Source organism: Pimephales promelas, chromosome 7 (assembly GCF_988280905.1).
Source record: "Pimephales promelas chromosome 7, fPimPro1.hap1.1, whole genome shotgun sequence".
NCBI classification, from domain to species: Eukaryota; Metazoa; Chordata; class Actinopteri; order Cypriniformes; family Leuciscidae; genus Pimephales; species Pimephales promelas.
The window spans coordinates 36,537,804-36,558,709 of NC_142775.1; the positions used below are offsets into that span (position 1 = coordinate 36,537,804).

General features: G+C 36.8%; 1 protein-coding gene across 17 annotated transcripts in view; it reads right to left on the bottom strand.

The window, feature by feature from the left end:
- Positions 1-20,906, bottom strand: part of tns1b (tensin 1b) — a 266,496-nt gene that overhangs the window by 43,763 nt on the left and 201,827 nt on the right. Inside the window, exon 1 of one of the 17 annotated variants that reach the window (XM_089133409.1) lies at positions 3,462-3,646. The exons of 15 other annotated variants lie outside the window; for them this stretch is intronic. In XM_089133409.1, the coding sequence (XP_088989535.1) occupies positions 3,462-3,549 (88 nt within the window). In that variant the 5' untranslated portion in view covers positions 3,550-3,646. Of the gene's footprint in view, positions 1-3,461; positions 3,647-20,906 lie in introns of those variants that run through there. One more of the 17 variants, XM_089133410.1, reaches the window with a different exon arrangement.

The following is a 20,906-nucleotide window of genomic DNA, read 5'->3' on the forward strand; positions in this document are numbered from 1 at the left end:
AGAACACCAAGTTATATCAGGTTAATTTGTACATGTATGTGTCACGTTACTTAATTATACTATTAGGTACTACCTGCTAATAAAGTTCTAGCTAGGAAAATCATGAATTAACATGGTAAATAAGAAATACTCATTGAGGGAAAAAAGTAGCATTCAGCCCATTCTTTATGAATTCGGACATAGCAAAAGCTATACTCTTCACTACAATGGTAAAACAACATGACAGAATCCATTCTACTGTAAATCCCAACATATCTGGACATTAAACACTATTGAAGTTTAAAAAAAAAACATTGTTCTTATCTTATTAACAGTTACAGCAGCACTTCATTTCAACATATTTTCTACCCAATCAAGTCCCATGCAAAGCATTCTGGGAACTACTATTATCTTGCCCAGTTTCAGTTAAAGTTAACCCAAAAACAAATGTTGTATTGGGCCATATTTACTTTTTTTGTATGGACAGTAAACATTGAGATATTTTTCTAATGCATTCGTCTTGGCGCAGAAGACAGACATGTATACAGGTTTGGAAACACATGAAGGTGAGTAAATGATGACAGGATTTTCATATCCCTTAAATGGCACCAAAAGTAGTCTTTGTTGGAGAAAAAGATGCCAAACCCTTATTTGTAGTGGACTACTGAGATACTTGATTGTTTTTAAATCATGTCAACACATGAAGTGAGCACTCAGAATATGCCAAAACAAGCAACTCATATAAAGTATTCCCTCCTAAAACATGCACGTGTGTCTACACATGCTCTGAATGGCAGCTCCACCTCTCGCAAGGAGTCAGCTTGCACCTCTCATGAGAAGGACCACGCTCCCAGTCCAAGTCAGTGACTCACCAGTGGAAAAATCACCACATACAAGATTGAAGCCATTTCCTGTCTCCTTGGAATTGTAGCATCATTTCCTATACTCACACATTTACACACACATGCTCGGACACTTCACACAAACACATACACGCCTATTTTGGGGTGGCTGTGTGTCAATGTATCTCTGGCTCTTAATAATCAGTGTCTTGTTTCCCTGTGGTCATGGATTTTAATAACAGACTGTAACTGTTTTCTGACTTTCCAAAACCACTAAGCCACTGTTTGACAGTTCACTCTGCAATGGACGTTTGATATCATCAATGCATTGCAATCCTAGAAAAAAAAATAAAATAAATAAAAATAAAAGAGCCGTGTTCTGTTCAGTGTGCTTGGGAGAATGAGACAGCCTCGAAACCACATACTGTGACAAAATGTCATTCATTCAGATTAAGCCAGCCTGAAAAACTCACGCGGAGTTTCCCATGGTGTCTTAATGCAGGATCTGTCGAGCCGCAAATCTGATAATACAGCTGGGACAAGTGGGCACAATACTCTGGGTTCTACTGTGCAGTTTTTTTGACACTCTAGAGCATTAATAACTGAAGACGAGAGACTGTGGCTCCCTGCTCCCAGTTTTGGCATAAAGTTTGCCCTCACTTAAATGAGACGCAAACCAATGTCAAGTGACTAACCGGAGGCTTGCCTTATTTTTAAGTGCCATTTAGAGTTGTTTTATCTGAAATCATGATATCACAATAAATGCAGTGGAGGAAAAACTCATATTAATGATGCAGAAGTTGGCCCATGGCCAGCTATATAGAAAACAACTAATATAATCTGCAAATCTGCATACATTTTGTAATCAGAATTGTTATCCTCTAAAAGAAGTACATAAACTCTATGAAATACTTTTCCCAATTTGATGTGTTTTTAAAAGTTCAATTTTTGTACACTTGTAAATATTCTATCAAACAAATAATGTGCTTAATTATTAATAAACTGCATTGTTATTCCTTTTCAATATAGAATGACATATTAAAACCATCTTCAGAAGGGCAACAGTGTTAACATTTACATTATAAGCCTTGAACGAGATAATTTAATGCTGATATTTCAACAAATAACAAATTTCTACTTGTCCAAATTGACACATTTCCAGCTATTTTCTATTTTTTAAAAAAAAATCTGATTATTATTTCACAGACATTAAACAAAGTTAAATACACATAATATCTAGTTTACTTGCTACATATATTCTTTCAATAAACCTGCTAAACTATGACTTTTGGTGCTTTCAACCAGGGCTGCAATATGCAGTTGGAGACTAACAGTGCCCTCAAGCTCCTTAAAAATAGACATCCCGGGTTACCTCAAGTGACCTGTTGACCTTTAGGTTGAGGATGTCTTCTTGCAACAAATTCAATGATCACCTTTGGCCCCATGTCACATGCAGCTATGTGACCTACTGGTTTGAGAGGAGGTTAAACACGAGAGTACACAAGCTGATGTCAGTCAAATGCTGCCAACTTTGATGTTTGTTGCACATCAAATAAAAATTGGTCTCCACATGCCTCATATCAGGTTAGTATAGATCTCTATAGTCACGATAACAGCAGTTTTCCATTTTCAAAACCAATTTTCATTGATCAGCATCACCTATTATTCTATTAAACACACTAAAAATACAATTAATATGAAATAATGACACATGATCTCTCACTTACTTACTTTTCCAAGTACTTTCCAAGTACTTTTAAAAGTACTTTCCAAGTACTTTTTATACTTTTCCAAGTACTTATTGAAGTAAATGGTATGAAATTTAGTGGCATTTCTTGTCTTATATTAACAGCACAATAAATAGAAATGAGTCTATTAGACTTCATTTCCACTGCAATACCAAGGTACCACAAAAATATTAGATTTTTATTTTTACTGAATTTTTAATCAAATACATACAGCCTTGGTGAGCATTAGAGGCCTTTTTAAATGATTAGTATGTTCAAAAAGTATGTTCACTATTGCTTTGGTACCACAGTGCAACCAACAGTACATTTTGACATCCTTTAAAGCCAAACATTGTAGGAATGAATTTGAAAGTCAAAACTGAGATGTCTATGTTTATTTCTCCTCCTCTGTGTGACCAGGCTTAGCCCCAGAATTTTCCTTTAGAAGCATTGCATGGAAAAAATGAATTTTCCCCCCAGAGTTTCCCCTAACAATCCCCCAGCTGTTTCAAACATCTCCCAGCGCCCTAGCGCTCCAAAATAACCCACCCTGAGCCACAGAGTAGCCTTGTATAAACCACTCAGCAGGTTAAAACTTCAACCGTGTCATCTCAGACGAGCCGCACGGATCTCATGTTTTATTTGCACCTCAAAAACACCTCATGACTTAATACTGACATCAGATGAGCTGTCGCTGTCATTAGAGTCCTGCATCTCAATGTGGAACCAGACACGCCTCTTTCATGAAAAACAAATCGCTTTCTATTTCCGAATGCTTTTTATCACCTGTTTGCAGACATGGGTGATATCACATCATCAGCAGCTTGCGTTTATCCCTAATCATCACCCATAAAAATAGCAAGATGTGAACACATGCTTAGAAGCACAAAAACAACCGTATAAATGCCCCTACCTGCCTTAGTGCACTCTGTAAGTGTCCAAGACGAAAGTTTTAAAAAGTGCCTCTTCTTTCTTGCTCTCGAGCCCCAGCAGCTCAACATTAGTGAGCTGTGGGAGTAGTTTTGGATCGGAAAGCTCTCTCCTCTTTCTCCACCTCTTGTCCTAATGAAACTGTTCTGCTAAAGATGACATGACTCCTTCCTTCTCGTTGGATGTGCAACACCCCTAGTAAGGTGGGTGTGAATTTATCCTCGCCCAGCTGTGTGTCTGGTGTCTACTAGAGTGACATCACTGGGGCTTTCTTTGTCGGATTGGCTTGTTATCCTTCACTAACTCCCTGGCTGTGCTCCAAAACCCAGTGAGATGCCTACATAGGCAACATTTAAAGGCATCATTTGAATGACACAAAGATTGTTCCAACAAAAAAGGCAGCATGTGTCTTTTACAGTGAAGGCAGTCTCATAATGAAAAAAACTCACCAAACAAATGAGCAAGCGATGTAGATTATAATTCAATATTAATAAAAAAAAGAACAACAACATAATTAAATACTTAGACCTTTATCCGTTCAATTCCAAACAAATGCGATCTGGGAAAACCCGTTGGATGTCGCGCTGGTACGTTTTCAGTAAGGTCTAAATATAGATTGAATGTCAGTCAAAATTGGGTTTTCTATAACATCGTGTTTATCATCTCTGAATATATCTTGGAAAAACTCACTAGTTTAGTGCAGAAAAATAGCGATTTATAATGTCCAGCTGAAAAGATGTGTATGAGTAGAGCACTATATAGTGAGCTCACCAGCATAATAGAAACACCACTACTCGATCGTCTATCGGCGCCGTTGATTATTGCTGTCGCCCGTCCGCCATTTTTACGATCAGCGCAATGCATGATCGTATGTATGGCTTGAGTTAGTGACCATCGGTTGTATGCATTCTGAGATACATTGAGTGAACTATATAGGGTATAATAATCATCACTATACATTCGGACAACATTACAAAATGGGCGAGCTCACTATATAGTGCACTATATAGTGAGTAGGGGGAGATTTTGGACAGTGTCGCAAATATCTTCCGTTAAGCTTTCCTTCTCTTAAAACTACAAAGACAGTTCACCTATCAAAATAAACCACATAAAAGAAAAAAAGTCCAGTCCTGGGTGAACTACAACGGCACGCAAGTTTTTTAGCGTTATCGTGTGGTGTGATGCGGAGCACAAGAGAACAACAGAGTTTGAAGCTGCTCGCTTAAAAGATCTTGCTCGCCTCTCAAAACGGTTTTCACAGGTTTAATTTTGAGGTTGCAAGCTTTTAAAAGATACCTAATTAATGATGATTACTAAAATATGTGATATGAAAAAGGCGCCAGTCGTCCCGTTAGCAGGACGTAACCGTTAATTAAACCGTTTTTTCTCAAAATTCCGTTTCTGAAAATCACAGCGATCAGCCGACATCAGATAACCATAACTTTTTTTTACAGATAAACGATAAAGTAGTACCTTTTCAATTTATAGTAGTCAAAGTAGTCCGCAATAACCAGGTGGTCAATTCACTAAGAAGACAGCTGTCTATGTAAAAAAAAACACGCTAATGCTAAGTGAAAAAAAGGTCTTAACTGGTGTTAGGCAAGGCAAAAACAAAACAACGACAACAATGTGTGTTTGTAAAAATCACATATTAACATACACACCCACACACATTTTTCCAAAATGACCTCTTGCCACTTGAAGATGGAAAAGACGCTGTACGGGGAGATGTTTTCGGAAAATAGTCAATTCAGTCTCAGTATGTATGTATGCAAGTCCTAAGAAGCCTATTTCTTTCATAAAATGTACTAAAAAATAAATAATATAGATGACATATTGGCTCATGGTGAGCGGAAAAAGCGGACTATCTTTGATGGATGATTCAATAAGGCTTTAGTAAGGTTTACTTGGAGTAATTAAAGAGTAAGGTTGTGTAAAGTGCCAGAAATACCATTTTTTTGTGATAAACGTGTTAAATCACCATGATGGGGAAGGGGCTAAAGATCTTTTCCTTGCTCAAGCTGTTAATTAATGATTTCATCTATATCGTTTATCTAAATGTGCTGAACATTGCTGCTTTGTGAGTGATAGTCTGAGCTTTCAAGGACATGGAATGAGATAACCAAGAGGAAAGAGGATAAAAAAGGTTCACGGAAGGACTGTACAAACTTCACATGGTGCGTCTGCAGGATATGAATGAATATGTTTGTCTAAGTCGGTCAGAAACAGACTACCAGTCAGCCAACAGAAATCCTGACAATGTGACACGACTGATATCCAGTAATGACAAACACCCACTGCTGTGAATCTAAACACACACTGCGATCATCGCTTTAACACCTGCTGCCAAAACACTCCCACAACCGAACCATCCCCTCGTGAACGAATGTGGTTTAGATCACCACAGCTGTCTAATTCATCAGAGCTCATCTGCATTTACATTAATGCTGTTTTTTTCCAAAGCAATGGCTGTGTTTGAATAATTTAAAGGAGTAGTTCACTTTTGCTGATAATTTACTCACCCCCATGTCATCCAAGATGTCCATGTCTTTCTTTCTTCAGTCGAAAAGAAATTAAGGTTTTTGATGGAAACATTCCAGGATTTTTCTCCATATAATGGACTTCATTGGGAACCAAACGATTCAAGGTCCAAATGAGAGTTTCAGTGCAGCTTCAAAGGGCTTTAAACGACACCAGACGGTGAATAAGGGTCTTATCTAGGACCCTTCGAGTCATGATTCGAAAAAAGATTCGTTCATTTTGATGAACGAGTCTGAACAGGAGAGTCACGAACGCTCATCACAGAACAGAGCAAGGCTGAAACTTTTTATTTATTTTTGAAATGAGCGATGGTTTTGCTGGATAAGACCCTTATTCATCGTCTCGTGTCGTTTAAAGCCCTTTGAACAGTTTGCAGTTTGCACTGAAACTCTCATTTGGACCTTGAACCGTTTGGTTCCCACTGAAGTCCATTATATGAAGAAAATCCTGTAATGTTTTCATCAAAAACCTTAATTTCTTTTCGACTGAAGAAATACATGTTTCTTGAGCTTCAAATTATCATTAAAATTATTTGTATATGATTATATCATCTGACGGTGATGATGCTGAAAATTCTGCTTAGTCATAACATGAATAAATTGGATTTTAAAATACATTCAAATAAAATTGTAATATATTTATTTGTTTTTAAATACTGTTTTTATAATAATATTTAATATGTTTGTACCATGCCAATAAAGCTGCATGAATGCGATTCAGGATTTGATGAATTGTGTGGTCGCTGTAACTTTGGTCAAGGGTTACTCAGAAAACACTGTGTAAGCACTTGAGAAGAAGACATAGTGCTGTGTTTGACTTCACCTGCGAGCTCTCTGCTAATGGAGCCTGTGAAAGGAAGTGCAGGACATTAAATATGCATTACAAATGGTTTTGATGGTCTTCTTATATAAAGGCAGAGATGAGAAAGCCTTGTGCAATTAAAAATAAACCTCACCACATCCACTCCAACTAAATTCTCATAAGCAGCTACCACTCTTTGTTCAGACAGTCAGCAAAAAAATTATAATAAAATAATAATAATAATAAAAATCAGATTTTTGGCCTCAAATCATTTTAGTTGTTTGCAATATGAGAAGCAAAAAGCTGCATTTTTACAATCCTGTTTCAAACCACATCCAACTGTGGTTTGAAAGGTGTAAACAAATTTAATTTCAATTATGCATTTACATTTATGAATACATCAGACGCTTTTATCCCAAGCATAAGCAATTTGTGCCGTCATTTTACAATTAATTTCATTACTGACAAGAGAGTCAGTCCTAAAACTGGATTTTAAAACCGAATCAAAATTGTACGGATGCTTGTTTCTGCCACAGAAAAACAAAACAAAAACCTTTAATCTCAGATTTCTGACTTTTTTTCCTCGAAATTTCAAGTTTACATCTCACAATCCTGAGAAAAAAAGTCAAATGCAAGAAAAAAAAGTATTTACACTGGAGATGTAAACTCACAGTTGGATTTTTCTCTAAGAATTGCGAGATCTAACATCACAATTGCAAGTTATAAAGTCTGATCAAAACTTGAAACTGTTTGGAGAATACTTAACCGAGATGATATTTTGGGAATATTTTAATATGTGCACCTGCTCGATCCCTGCAGTCTGAGAAAGACATGCTGTGTGCACGCAGCTCTCCACGTGACTCCAGCATGAGGCCATCGATGGGTAACGTTTCGTTACCGCTTAAGTTGCCTTTAAGGAAAAGCAATCAAGCCCCGCTCAAAGCGCTGGGAACAGACTGGGCGAAACGAGGGCGGCTCTTTGATAGGCATGTAGCGGCTGACTGCGGTTGGGAACTGGCCCGGGCTATTCGCTCCACACACTTACGCACACAGACCGCACACACCAGCTCCTCATCACACACTTCATCATTAGTCCTCAGAGAGCTCTGGAGAACCAAAACAATGAATTACTGAATCAAAACTAAATGAGGCGCTTTGAAAATCAGAAGGATAATGCATGTTGTGGTTCTGCTCACATGTAGTCTTGTTTCTATGAGAATATCTCAACTGTAAAAAATAAAACCGTAATACTTACGGTAAAAAAAAAAACGACAGCTGTGGTTGCCAGAACTTTACCGTCAAAAATACATAACATAAAACCCTAATGTACAAAAAATTAAATAAAAAAGTTATTTCAACAAAAATTCATAAAATGTGGGATGTCAATTTACGGTTTTCCACTGTAAATTACACAATGAGGTTTTTCACTTTCAAAAACTGTCAATTTAACGCTATTTTACAGTAAAAATTAGGGGTGTAACGGTACATGTATTCGTATTGAACCGTTTCGGTTCGAGGCTTCCGGTTCGGTACGCATACAAACCGAACGATTGCTTGGACCATTTTTCTTGCCGGCAAAATTCGTGCTGACGCGGCCAACACAACGTTGCGCAACATCCAAATGGCAAGGGTAATGAAAGCAGAACGAAACTGCGCTACTCGTTATGTGCTTCACGGATCTTTTATCAGTTCGGACCAGCAACATCTGTGCAGCGCGAGCCGATCTCCATCAAGCACTGTTACCACACCGCGCTAAGAGATCCGGTAAAGAAAACATTTGAATTCGCCACTGAGGTAATAACATCGCTGCGAGATAGTGAGATGCATTCACATTTCTCCGTTATTAACCGTAGATCTCTATTAGATCAAACAGCGCTGTCATGGAAACCAGGAGAAACAGTGTGCCGTGAATGAACTAGTACTTTGCGTCCACAGACCAGCAACATTCACCATGGATTTAATATAGTAACACTAACTGGAACCAGTTTGGCTGGAATGGTGAAATGCTTTCAAGTACTTCACACATCTTTTTCCAGCACTTCAAAATTCAAATATTGTATAAATAAATATATATTTAAAAGTTATTTTTAATGTGATGACCAAAACATTATTTGTTCATCCTTCAAAGATGACCCCTATTTATAAACCTGAAAGTTTCAAGATCTAGGAAAACTCACACTTATTTAAAAATATTTTTTCTTTAAACAAATAGGAAATTTCTCTGGCATTTCTTTCTTTTTGCTGTATCGAAAACGTACCGAACCGTGACTTTAAAACCGAGGTATGTACCGAACCGTGATTTTTGTGTACCGTTACACCCCTAGTAAAAATGCATTAAATGTACCAAGAGATCAATCACAGTTATTTATTGTATATAGTATGGAAACTTTCTGTTAACCATTTAACAGTTTTGCACTGTAGGATTTTTACCGTTAAAATTACGCTTATTTTTTATGCCTGTTTCAGATTACGCGGTTTTTATTGTCTGTTACGATAGTCACTGTGTCAGATTACATGATTTTGACTCCTCAAATCTTCCGACTACAAGTTGCTTCCTGACCAGTCATCCCATGACGTCTTTAACGACGCGCGTGATGTCATCGAGAAGGCGAAACTAGCAGCGAGTGACTTCCGGAAACGAACGTAAACTCTGGATGAAACATCCTCGAAGAAGACAGGGCTGTCAATCCTCCAAAGAGAACTTAAGTAAAAAATTGTATTCTTATATATTTTTACTTTTAGTTTTAACGTTAGAACCATCGTCTCTCTTTCGTTTCGCCATTTTTGAAAGTTGTGTACGGAAAAGCTTCTGTGCTCCTATTGGTCAACCTCATACATGTGACGGAACCGTCGTGGACGACCGTTAAAAAAATTAAACATGCTAGTCTTTTTGACGTGATGTCGTAAAGGTTGTAGCCCACTATGACACACTATACAAGATGATACGAACGAATCTTGCATCCCGACGCCCGTTGTCGTTTACGAATACCTACGACACTCTACGTCAAACGGATCGTGCCAAAATCATGGGCTAAAATAGTGTAATCTGAACCAGGCATAACAGTGTGTCTCGGGTTTGGGAAATGTCACGCCCCACTACGAGTTCCAACACACAAATAACGCAACTCAACCAGGTCTTGCCCTTTTCTTGAGTGTGCTTCGGACACTAGTTATTTAAATGAGGGATTATGTTCCCAGAAGAAAACTCAAGGCTACAATCAAGACTATTCGGGGAGTTCAGAAAAAGTGACACTGATATAGAGAATAACTCCCTTTGGAGTGGACTTTGTAACTTCGCAGAGCTTTTTTCAAGGTCAAACAACAACATTACACACTAAAGAAAGTTGAAAACATAACAAAGCACAATAGGACCAATTTAAAATGATCTAAAAACATTCAACTCATAACCGATTCAAGGCAAATGGAGTGGCATATCTGCCATGTTAATTCATGAGAATTGTGAATTCAGGTTATGCCATAATGTAGTCAATTATGTCCTTGTGGAAACATGGATCTGTTAAAAGTTTACATATGGATCCCTGACCAGGTATCCATCAAACCAGCAACTACGTGAGGGAATCCCGAAAGGTTTCTCAATCAGCGTTAATAGAAGACGGGTCCACATTACTGGACTCTCAGTCTCGTAAATATCAACACCACCGCCATCTGTCACAGGTCACTGAGAGCTATTTAGGGGGGAATATCTAACCCGTGCTGAGCTATGGGCGTAGGCCTCAGGAATGCAGGAGAAACGGGACAATCTTGTCTTGTAAAGCGTAGGGGAGAGGAGGTGGAGTGTTGATCTGCCGGTAAACGAGGCCTCGCGCTCCTCTAAATCTAAAGACAAACACAGACGACGAGAGGGATCTGGACAGCAGCTGCAGGCATGTCGTGGGTGTGAAGGCAAAGGTCGAAGGTGAACTGTTATGATTGGCTATATGTGAATCCTACTGAAGGCCCTGAACACTGCCTGACAAAACAGCCTACAGAAGACACGCGCTGAACAACTGAGACTCTGTGTAAAACTGGACCAACTATTCAGGAACATTCTGGGCATGATGTGCACACAGGCCTTTCATAAGATCTGACATTTGCTATTGTGCAATGAGTTTGGAGTCAAAGCAGTTTAATTCCAGGGATCTGAAGGGACAAATCTAAAGTCTGTTTACATAATATGGACACATTCTGTGTGTATACAGCAGACTGATCTGCCCTGTGATCTGGGATGAAGCATGCATCTCAAGACAGCAGATCTAGGTATCAGATCGCATAAGTATACAGGAGCCAGTGTTGGGAAAGTTCACTAGTTCAAAGTTCAGTTCACAAATTTTAAAATGAACTAGTTCAGTTCATAGTTCATACTTCACAATTAGTTCTTTTTTTTCCATATGCTGCTGCAATCTATTATTATTATTGTTTTAATTATTGCCACAACCCATATACAACCACAGCAGCGATTATTTTATCGGCGGGCAAAGTTTGCACAGAAATGTACGATTTTTCCCATCCTCACCGACCTTGTCTTAAAACTGATCATACGATGCGACGCCTCCTCGCTGCTTTGTCGACTACATGCTGCTTCTTCTCTTGATGACGCATGCAGCGGCCGCGGTGCGACACTGGTGGCTTGTGTTGCCAGATTGGGTGTTTTTTTCCCCGCTACATTAAGGTGTGTTTTAGCCTGGAAGGCTCTATAGAAATCTGGCACCCTATTAAATGAAGCTAAACTGAGAGAGCGTGCGTTCACGACACCAGACTGAGAAAAAACTGACTGAGAAAAAATCTGTCTTATTACTGTACTGTGAAAAAAATAATGATATATTATTTAAATAATAATTTACATGGCAGTATTTAATGCTTAATGCATGCTATACATATTAATACTATTAATATTTATAATATTATTTAATATTACTAAATTTGTAAATAAATAAATAAATAAAACAATTATGAGAAGGAAAGCTTAATAATCATGAAAATATTGGCAGTGTAATTGTAAAATACCGGTACTTTTATGGCCTTTAAAGTATGCTTTTATTTTGTTAATGCAAAAAATATATTTTAAAATTAGATATAATATTATTATTAATAATAACAAAACGATATTGTTAAGCGTACATCATGTAATTGATTCTGATCCAAAACCACATTACGGTAATACAATTTAAAGTAAATCGCCATTTTAGAATTTTAAAGTATATTTTTGCGTGACCCATTCAGTGTCTAAAGGCATTACTCCAGACCTCACTGAATAGTACATTCCTGCAGGAGACAGGAGTTCAAGTTTGGCATTTCCTGATCCAAATCCCTCTTTTCTCAGCATCATTTCCTGTCCTCACTCCACTAACCCCATCAATAAGAGAATAAAAGGCTTCCACAGCAAAATCCTGTCCAGAGTCAGTTTGTGATGATCAGGAATCATCTTCAACGGACATTTCCATATCATTTTCACTTCCAACTTATCTGTGAGAACCATGGCTTTTGCCACTGAATCTAAACAACACGACGAAAACATCCGGAAGACCACACACGTGAACAAACAGTCCTCAGGTAGTTAAATCCTTTCGAATAGTGCACCTCTGGTGTCATGTGTTAACAGATGGTGACAGTAAAAGCTTAGCATTGTGATGACAGTGCAGTGTCTCTGTGAACGCACTGATGAGAACTAGACTACAGCGTGCTGAAAGGGTTAACCGTCTCGTTTTGTTGGCAAAGCTACTGGTTTCTAGCCACATATAGAGAGGCCCGGACATCCATCGCAAGAAGGTTTTTAATTGAAGCCAGCTTGATGTGTAGACACGTTTATTACGTAACAGTTAGACTGCCAGCCACACAAACAGACCATAATAAAGCTCAGCTTTACACAGCTGAACTCCAAAACGCAATTCAAACACCAATCCTGCAACAACTGTGATGAAACCATGGCAGACGCTCTGTTTAAGAGCTTAGCTTAAATATGTGCTAACCGCACTTAGTCTCATAATAAGGAAATCAGCTGTGCCGGCAAAACTTTGGGAAAAGACTAAAATACAGTCTGAGTTGGTGAAATTAAACACAGCCAGTGAGATTCATTTAAAACTGCATTTTTTTTTTTTTTTTTTTTTTGGTAAATGCTTGCTCAAAACCTGTTGGGTTCCTATTCATTCTAACGAAGTATATAAGCGCTCTTATATACGCAAGACTTAAAGAGTCTTGAAAACTCTTTAAATTGTTGGAAGTTCTGCAACCAAACTTCATATCATACTAAAAATAATGAGAGAGTGATTATACTTTTGGCATATAAGGGTGACTCTTTATTTATTGGCAGATCTTTAAAAAATAAAACTTCTTCAAACTATACTTCATCTTAAAACATGCATCAAATTTACTGATATAGATCTGACCACAGACTTGATCAACCGTAAAGTGAGTTTTAGTGCGAAATGGATATTGTGTGTGTGTGTGTGTGTGTTGACATTAGCTAGCAGTCAATTAACTCAATGAAAAAAATCATCTTAAAATTTAAATATTTTATTATTTTTAGTCTTTCGAAATCATTCATTTTTATTGAATTTTTTAGGAAAAACAATAAAAAAGGAATGCAATATATAGCTATAAATAAAGAAATATATACTATATAATAAGTAAATAAATAATAATAATTGAAATAAAAAAAATATTAAAAAAATAAAAATGAAATAAAGAAATAAGATGTTCTTGGTGACACCATCATTTTCCATCACATAAAAAAGTTAATGATATTTCATATTTTCCAACAGTCACACTGGTTGGGGGACAAAATCAATGTCTCTGACAAATATTTGACAAATTTCACCTAAACACAACAAGACCAAATTACAGTCAAAAAAAAAAAAAAAAAAAAAACTTCACAGAGAAGTTCCCCAATTCAAAGAATAACCCATAAACATCTAGCAAACCAAAGCGTAATGCCATTTGTGGTTGACACAAGTCAGAAACTAAGTTGTGAGAGGACAAATCATTCACACAACTTTACCTCAGCGCAGATCAGATCTACTGTCAAGCTTCAACATTCCTCTCCAAACACGTCTTCTGCCTCTTCTGGGCTACCGTAGCTCTAACAGTCCAGTCTGGTGTGTGTGTGTGCAGTGAACAGAGACTCTTCCTCTAGTGACTGATAACAAAAAAGCCTTTTTGGTATCCAAGCTGGAGGAGTTGGCTCTTTTTCACACACCATTTCTGTCAACGCCTCTCCAATCCCATCTCCCCGTCGTCACACTTTTCTTACCAAACCATCCCAAAAATGCTGTGGGCAGGCCCTTAGCCAAATATGGGAGGCCACGGTAAACAAGGGCTCAGCGCTGCCTCCTGACTCCCGAACCCCAAGAGTCAGACGACACTGATGGACAGAGCCATTGTGTTTACAGTCACATGACCACAGACAGTTATTCTATAGCAATTCTAATGTCTTTATGGACTTAAAGGAGTAGTTCACTTTAAGAAAAAAAAAAAAACTTCTTCTGATAATTTACTCACCCCCATGTCATCCAAGATGTCCATGTCTTTCTTTCTTCAGTCAAAAAGAAATTAAGGTTTTTAATTAAAACATTCTGGGATTTTTCTCCATATAATGGACTTTAATGGTAACCAAACAGTTCAAGGTCCAAAAGAGAGTTTCAGTGCAAACTGCAAACTGTTCAAAGGGCTTTAAACGATTCAAGACGATGAATAAGGGTCTTATCAAGCAAAACGATCGCTCATTTAAAAAAAATAAAAACAACAAAGTTTAAGTTTTATAAGCTCAAACGCTCGCCTTGCTCTGTTGCGTGATCCGCGTCCGTGACTCTCCTGTTCGAACTCGTTCATCAAAATGAACAAATCTTTTTCAGAGTCAGTTCGTTCATTGAATGAACCAAATGACTCAAGCGATGGTTTCGCTTGATAAGACCCTTATTCATCACCTGGAATCGTTTAAAGCCCTTTAAATAGTTCTTGGTGAATTTTCAAACTTCTTACCGACCCCAAACTCTCGAATGGAAGTGTATATATTATAATTTGTATATTAAATTCATATAAGTCTTGCAAATTATGGGCTCAATATTTTCGGTAAAAAATTTGTTTGCATATTAATATAATATTATACAAGACTAATAAGTTTTACCCATTTCAATCACCATTTTGCATTCAACAGTTGGCATGATTAAAATTTTAAATACAAAATTTTAATTATCAAAAACTCAATAATAATTGCATGTGAGCAAGCAATGGGGAAGTTTATATATATCATTGCTCACTTGGGCAAAATACATATGAGGGGAAAAAAAATCAATCAAAACTTTCAATTTCATTTAAAAATACATCGCATTATCAAAATAAATGTATTTTGTATGGACAGAACATATTAAATCAAAGAATGCAAATGATATTCTAATTTTTCATGACAGCCTGATTTGTAAACTTGGCTCTGAAAGTAAGACACAGAAAGCTATTTCGATGGATTCCAGCCCAGCATTGCGGCCAGCAAGTGTGTGGTTTCTGAGGTGTACAAATATCAGTGGACCAACAAAGATTGGCCTTGTTTTGCTCTAAGCTTGCCAGCAGCTCCTGTTAAACAGAGAAGTGCTATCTGTGGTCAAGGCATGAAGACGATAAGACATCAATTACTGGGCCATTAACATCCAACGAGAGATAAAGCATTATTATCTTAAAATGCTGCCCTCTCATTTGTGGGCAGGTCTACTCTAATTATGGCGTTCAGTCTAATAGATAGTGACTTACTTCTCTAGTACTGGAGGGAACAAACACTGTACGGCTGGGATTCTTATATAAGATGCATTCATGTTGTTCACCAAAAAAAAATCAATAGTCTGAAACCATTGGAAAACACAAAAGTACATTAATATCCACCTCCAAAAAGCACTATTAAAGGATCCTACAAATCCTCTGATGTCAAGTAATAGCTTGGTGAAATGTCTCATTTGCACTTGTGTGCATTGAGGCAGGACAACTCAAGTCATGGCATGCAGAGTTTGACTTCAGCAATCCCATAAATCATGTGTGCGAATAACAACTTATTTTTTTGGCCTGCCCCACGCAAATGATGTTGTATGACTTCAGAAGACTTGGAATATAGTGCACATTGAAGCTTAATGCAAAACACAAAACCATTTTTCATGGACTGGTTAATTTTAAGATGTTAGGCTGTTTGTTCTTTCTGACTGTATAGAAAACATCCAAAATGCACATTTAAGTGTTTATTTTATTACACTATTAGCGTCTGTATATTTCAAATACAATACATTATGTTTAAATGCCATGCGTCCTGCACTGAGCCAGACATTCACTTTCAGTACATAGCACGAACTTTCTTCTACATTATGAAGGTTTTTACAGAAGGGTTTGTTCAAATATCATTCACCAGATTTGTATAACATTTTATTCCTAAAACCATGATGAACTTTTTTTTTTTTTTTTGGACTGTTAACATTCTCTGATTTATGGAGTAATAAAAAAGAGATATCCCAAAAAAAAATATGAAAGAAAATGAAACAGTGGCCCAGCAAAACACAACGCAACTTCAACATCAAACATACTGTACTAAGCTGACAACACAACAGAAACAAGCCACAACACAACTAAAATGGTCCAAACGGGGCCTATATATATATATATATATATGTGTGTGTGTGTGTGTGTACTTGTGATAAGGCTATAATTATCACAAATAATTCATATAATTGTTATATTTATCTTCTACTTACAGTACACGTGAAGTTCCTCTTGAATAACACACAACTTTAATTTAATTTTATTTTTAATTAAGCTCTAGACTTGATTAAGATGAGATATTTAATGCAGGGTCTAGTGATCTAACAAAATTAGATGTTTTAACAGTTTTTGTTGTACCAATATATTTTTATGGACCCTTGAATTTCCAATGGGGCATTGCATTATCGTTCAGTTCATTTTGCCGTGCCATTTCTATGGAGGTGTGTTAAAAGCTAAATCTTTACTAGAGGCAATGAACTAACAAACTCTAATATTGAACAGTTTTTACAGTTCCAATATATATATATATATATATATATATATATATATATATATATATATATTAGGGCTGTGCAAAAGTTAATTACGATTAATCGCATCCAAAATAAAAGTCTCTGTTTACATAATATATTTGTGTGTGCTGTATATAATTATTTTGTATATATAAATACACAAACATGCATGTATATATTTAAGAAAATATGTTATTCATATATAAAATATTTATATTTATATAATATAGATTATGTATTTATAAATATATACAGAATTTAACCGCAAATAATTCTTAAATATATACATGCATGCATAGGTATTTATATATACAAAATAATTATATACAGCACACACAAATATATTATGTAAACACAGACTTTTATTTTGGATGCGATTAATCGCAATTAACTTTTGCACAGCCCTAATATATATATATATATATATATATATATATATATATATATATATATATATATATATATATATATATATATATATATATATATATTATGAACCCTTACCCTATGGGCTAATACATTTAGAGGCATCTTTTGCGCAATTAGCCCATTATAAGGGGTTGTTTCTGAGCCGCCATGGGGGTGTGTTAAAGTTAGCATGCAGGCTTTAAACTAGTGGCAATGGTCTAACAAAATCCACATTTTTACAATCCTTTTTTGTTTGTTTTTTGCACATATTATTAATAAATTCATAAATTCAATTCACACCGCTGTTTCTTAGCCATGTAAAGGCTTCATAATAGAGTAATGTTTTCCACATTTTAAGCTTTAACTGTACCAGACATTGTATATGACACTTTACATTTGCATAGCTATAGATTACTTGAGTAAATCCATAAATCAATACATGCAGTTATTAAAGAAAATGGTACTAGTAAAAACTTTGGAACATTTGGAAATTTCAGGAAGTTTGGGGGAAATACTGTAATGCACATCCAAACTGTATTCAACTTCTTCAATATTTAGTTTTTAAAATACTTCAGAATTTAGCGTAATAGCTGCTTAATCCAGCAAAAAGTCAGCGAAGGAATGGCAGTGTTACGCGACGCAAGTTCTCTGTTCTCGGTCTATTAGTACCAGTCGTTCTCTCCTCTGACAATGTCAGCCAGTCCTGTTGGCATGAGCTCCAGCACAAAGGCATAATGTCTGGCTGCTTATCATGTCTCTAGAGTCGGTCCTCTGGCCGCAGTCGCTCAATGGAGATGTTTGACTGTGTGATAGGCATCTAAATTCATTTGCAAATGTGCCCTTTCCATTCAGGAGTCCTAATGACTGAAGACAGGCTCTCAAGCATGCAGACGTGGGCAGTGTGTTCAAAACTTTATATCAGGATTTTATAACTTTCTTGATTTTTTTTTTCCTCAAAGAAGCTTCCAAAAAAAGTGTTAGAGATTATAAAAAAAGAAATATGAAGCAGCACAATGTTTTCAACATTGATAATAATAAGAAATGTTTTTTGAGCAGCAAATCTATGGGGTTAGATTTCGGTCACAATTCTGCGTGCGCAAGATCACATTTTGAGCGTGCAAAAGGGCAAAAAAAAAGAGTTTTGCGGACAAATGTTCGTCTCACAGATAAGAAAATATTTTGAGTGAACGAAAATCAACTTTGCATTTAAAATAAGTATTTGGATGTGCACGTTCTCTTTCGCAAGTGCAAAGTTTCACTTTCATGCTCCTCTCATACCAGCCCTGAGCGCTCTCTAAGCGCTTGCTCAACACAACCCAGCGTTAATATGACATAATTCCAGCCTGGCTTAACAACCAATCACAAGACTCCCTGCATCACCGACAGCAGAAGAGAATAAATACATTAAGGAAGAGATATTTATTTAACGGCTTGAATATTTTAATTTAAAGGGATAGTTCACTTTGAATTAATTTTTGGTATGTTTTAGCTTACCTCAAGGGCATCCAAGATGTAGATTAAATTTTGATATTTTTAGGTCAAACCGTTGTCTATCAGTCATATAATGGAGGTCTATGGTCACCACCTCAAAGAGCATGCACAGAGAAGCCCAAATTAAACATGATTTAATGACTCATAAATGTAAGTACACATTGATGCCCTGATAAAATGATATGAAAATATATTTTATATATATATATGAAGAGTTCAGATGCAAAAGCCTCTAAGTGCCATTTGAAATTTTCTTCTAGAATGATCATTTTTATCAAGCTTGTATATTTAAGTTCATTAATTTCACTTGGGGATGAAGATTACCCATGAATTGTCATTTAAGTGAAATTACTGAACTTAAATATACAAGCTTGATAAAAATTATCATTCTAGAGGAAAATTTCAAATGGCACTTAGAGGCTTTTGCATCTGAACTCTTCATATATATAATTCAATTTGAAAAATAGCCAAATACTGATAAATATTCAAATTATCACTATATTCAAATATTCAAATTAAAAAAAATAATTGGAGGAAATAAATCTTTCTTGATCCTCTTTCCAAGAGTCTCCTTTTAAAAACATAAAACATCTAACCAACCCCAAACCTATAATTGGTATATATAGTATATGTAGCATGTGGCGTCTCATAAAGAGGCATAAAACACTGCCAGGTGATGCCAGGGGCAGTTAGAGGGGCTTTGGGATCTGGCCTCTTGACCAGTGGTTTGTATTAGTTTACACCCCTCTTAAAGGTGGCAGCCTATTTCTGCTTGCCCTATTTAAAGAAAGGACTGGTCAAGAGGCTGGCAGACTTTATAGCCTTTATAGCCTGTCATCTCAAATGGCTTCAGCTTAGAACATAGTAGAATTTAAATGTGTGCTAAACTGACTGGAGCTCCTAAAATATGACCCCAGGGATATTAAAAATAACACAACGATACAGTCTCGACAGTTTTAAAAGTATTTTTTGGATTGCAATAATCTAAACACACTCTTGTCGAATAGATAAACATACCGCATGGGTGTTTTGGAAGATAAAATTATTTATAGTCTTAGCTGTTTTTGACATTGTGATTGGACAGGAATGGTCTGATTGTCTCCTCGCTGCATGAATTGCACAATTCTCAGCCAACGCCTGGAATATTTCACAAAAGGCCACTGGAAGTCGATGCTTGGGGAAATGGATGCTTGGGACGCAGGGTAGTGCGGTGTGTGTGACTGTGGTCAAATTCCCACAGGCAAACTCTGTGTGTTCTCTATTCAATACTGGGATTGTACCAGCCTCCAGACCGCCCGCAGTACTTTCTGATACATCACACAGAAACACACCCACGGCAAGATCTGGTTGAAAAATCACCATTTTTAGTCTGATTAACTGGTGCTGATGTACTTATTCTCCTACTTTCTAACTATTCACGCAATGACATGGCAAAATATATAAATAAATATATAAATATAGCTGAAAGCATTACATTTTTGAATGACCATAACTGTTCCAGGTTCAACAACGGTATATTGACTGCATTAGGGGATCCAAACTTTTCTGAAGAGACTTGGCCATGTCTACTGGAAGCCGGTGTGTTCCCTATCCTTGTTCAAAAAAAAAAAAAGTAAATCCGTAAACATGGTGTCATCTCAAGAAATATCTGCGTACACACGAAACCACTGAAACCGACTGAAAACGGTGTAGTATATATGCCAGACCAGCATGGGGCGCTGTAATTCTGCCAGCGAGATACACTGTACACGGAGAAGAAGACTTTGAGCATGCGCATAACCTTGCGCGCTGTATACGAACCAAGAAGAAGAAGACGAAGATGGCGTGTGACGCAGCCGACACGTAATGTGATGACATCATCGTTTCACAAATTATACGGATTGGCTGTACACATGAAACCGCAAGGGTGTCGTTTTCAGATTTATCCACTTTGGGACCCTCACTCTCCCAAAACGCCGGATCCGTGTGGACGAAACGCCGATACGTCCAAAAAATTATACGTATACAGCGAAACGTGTCTTCGTGTGGATGGGCCCTTGATGGCTTTATATGGTTTACCACTGTTGGCTACTATAAACCATATAAAGTGATAGGTTTAGTCCAAAATTTTCTGAACAGACTCTCTCAATATGGATTAGTTTTACGATCTCTTTATGAAATTTTTGAAG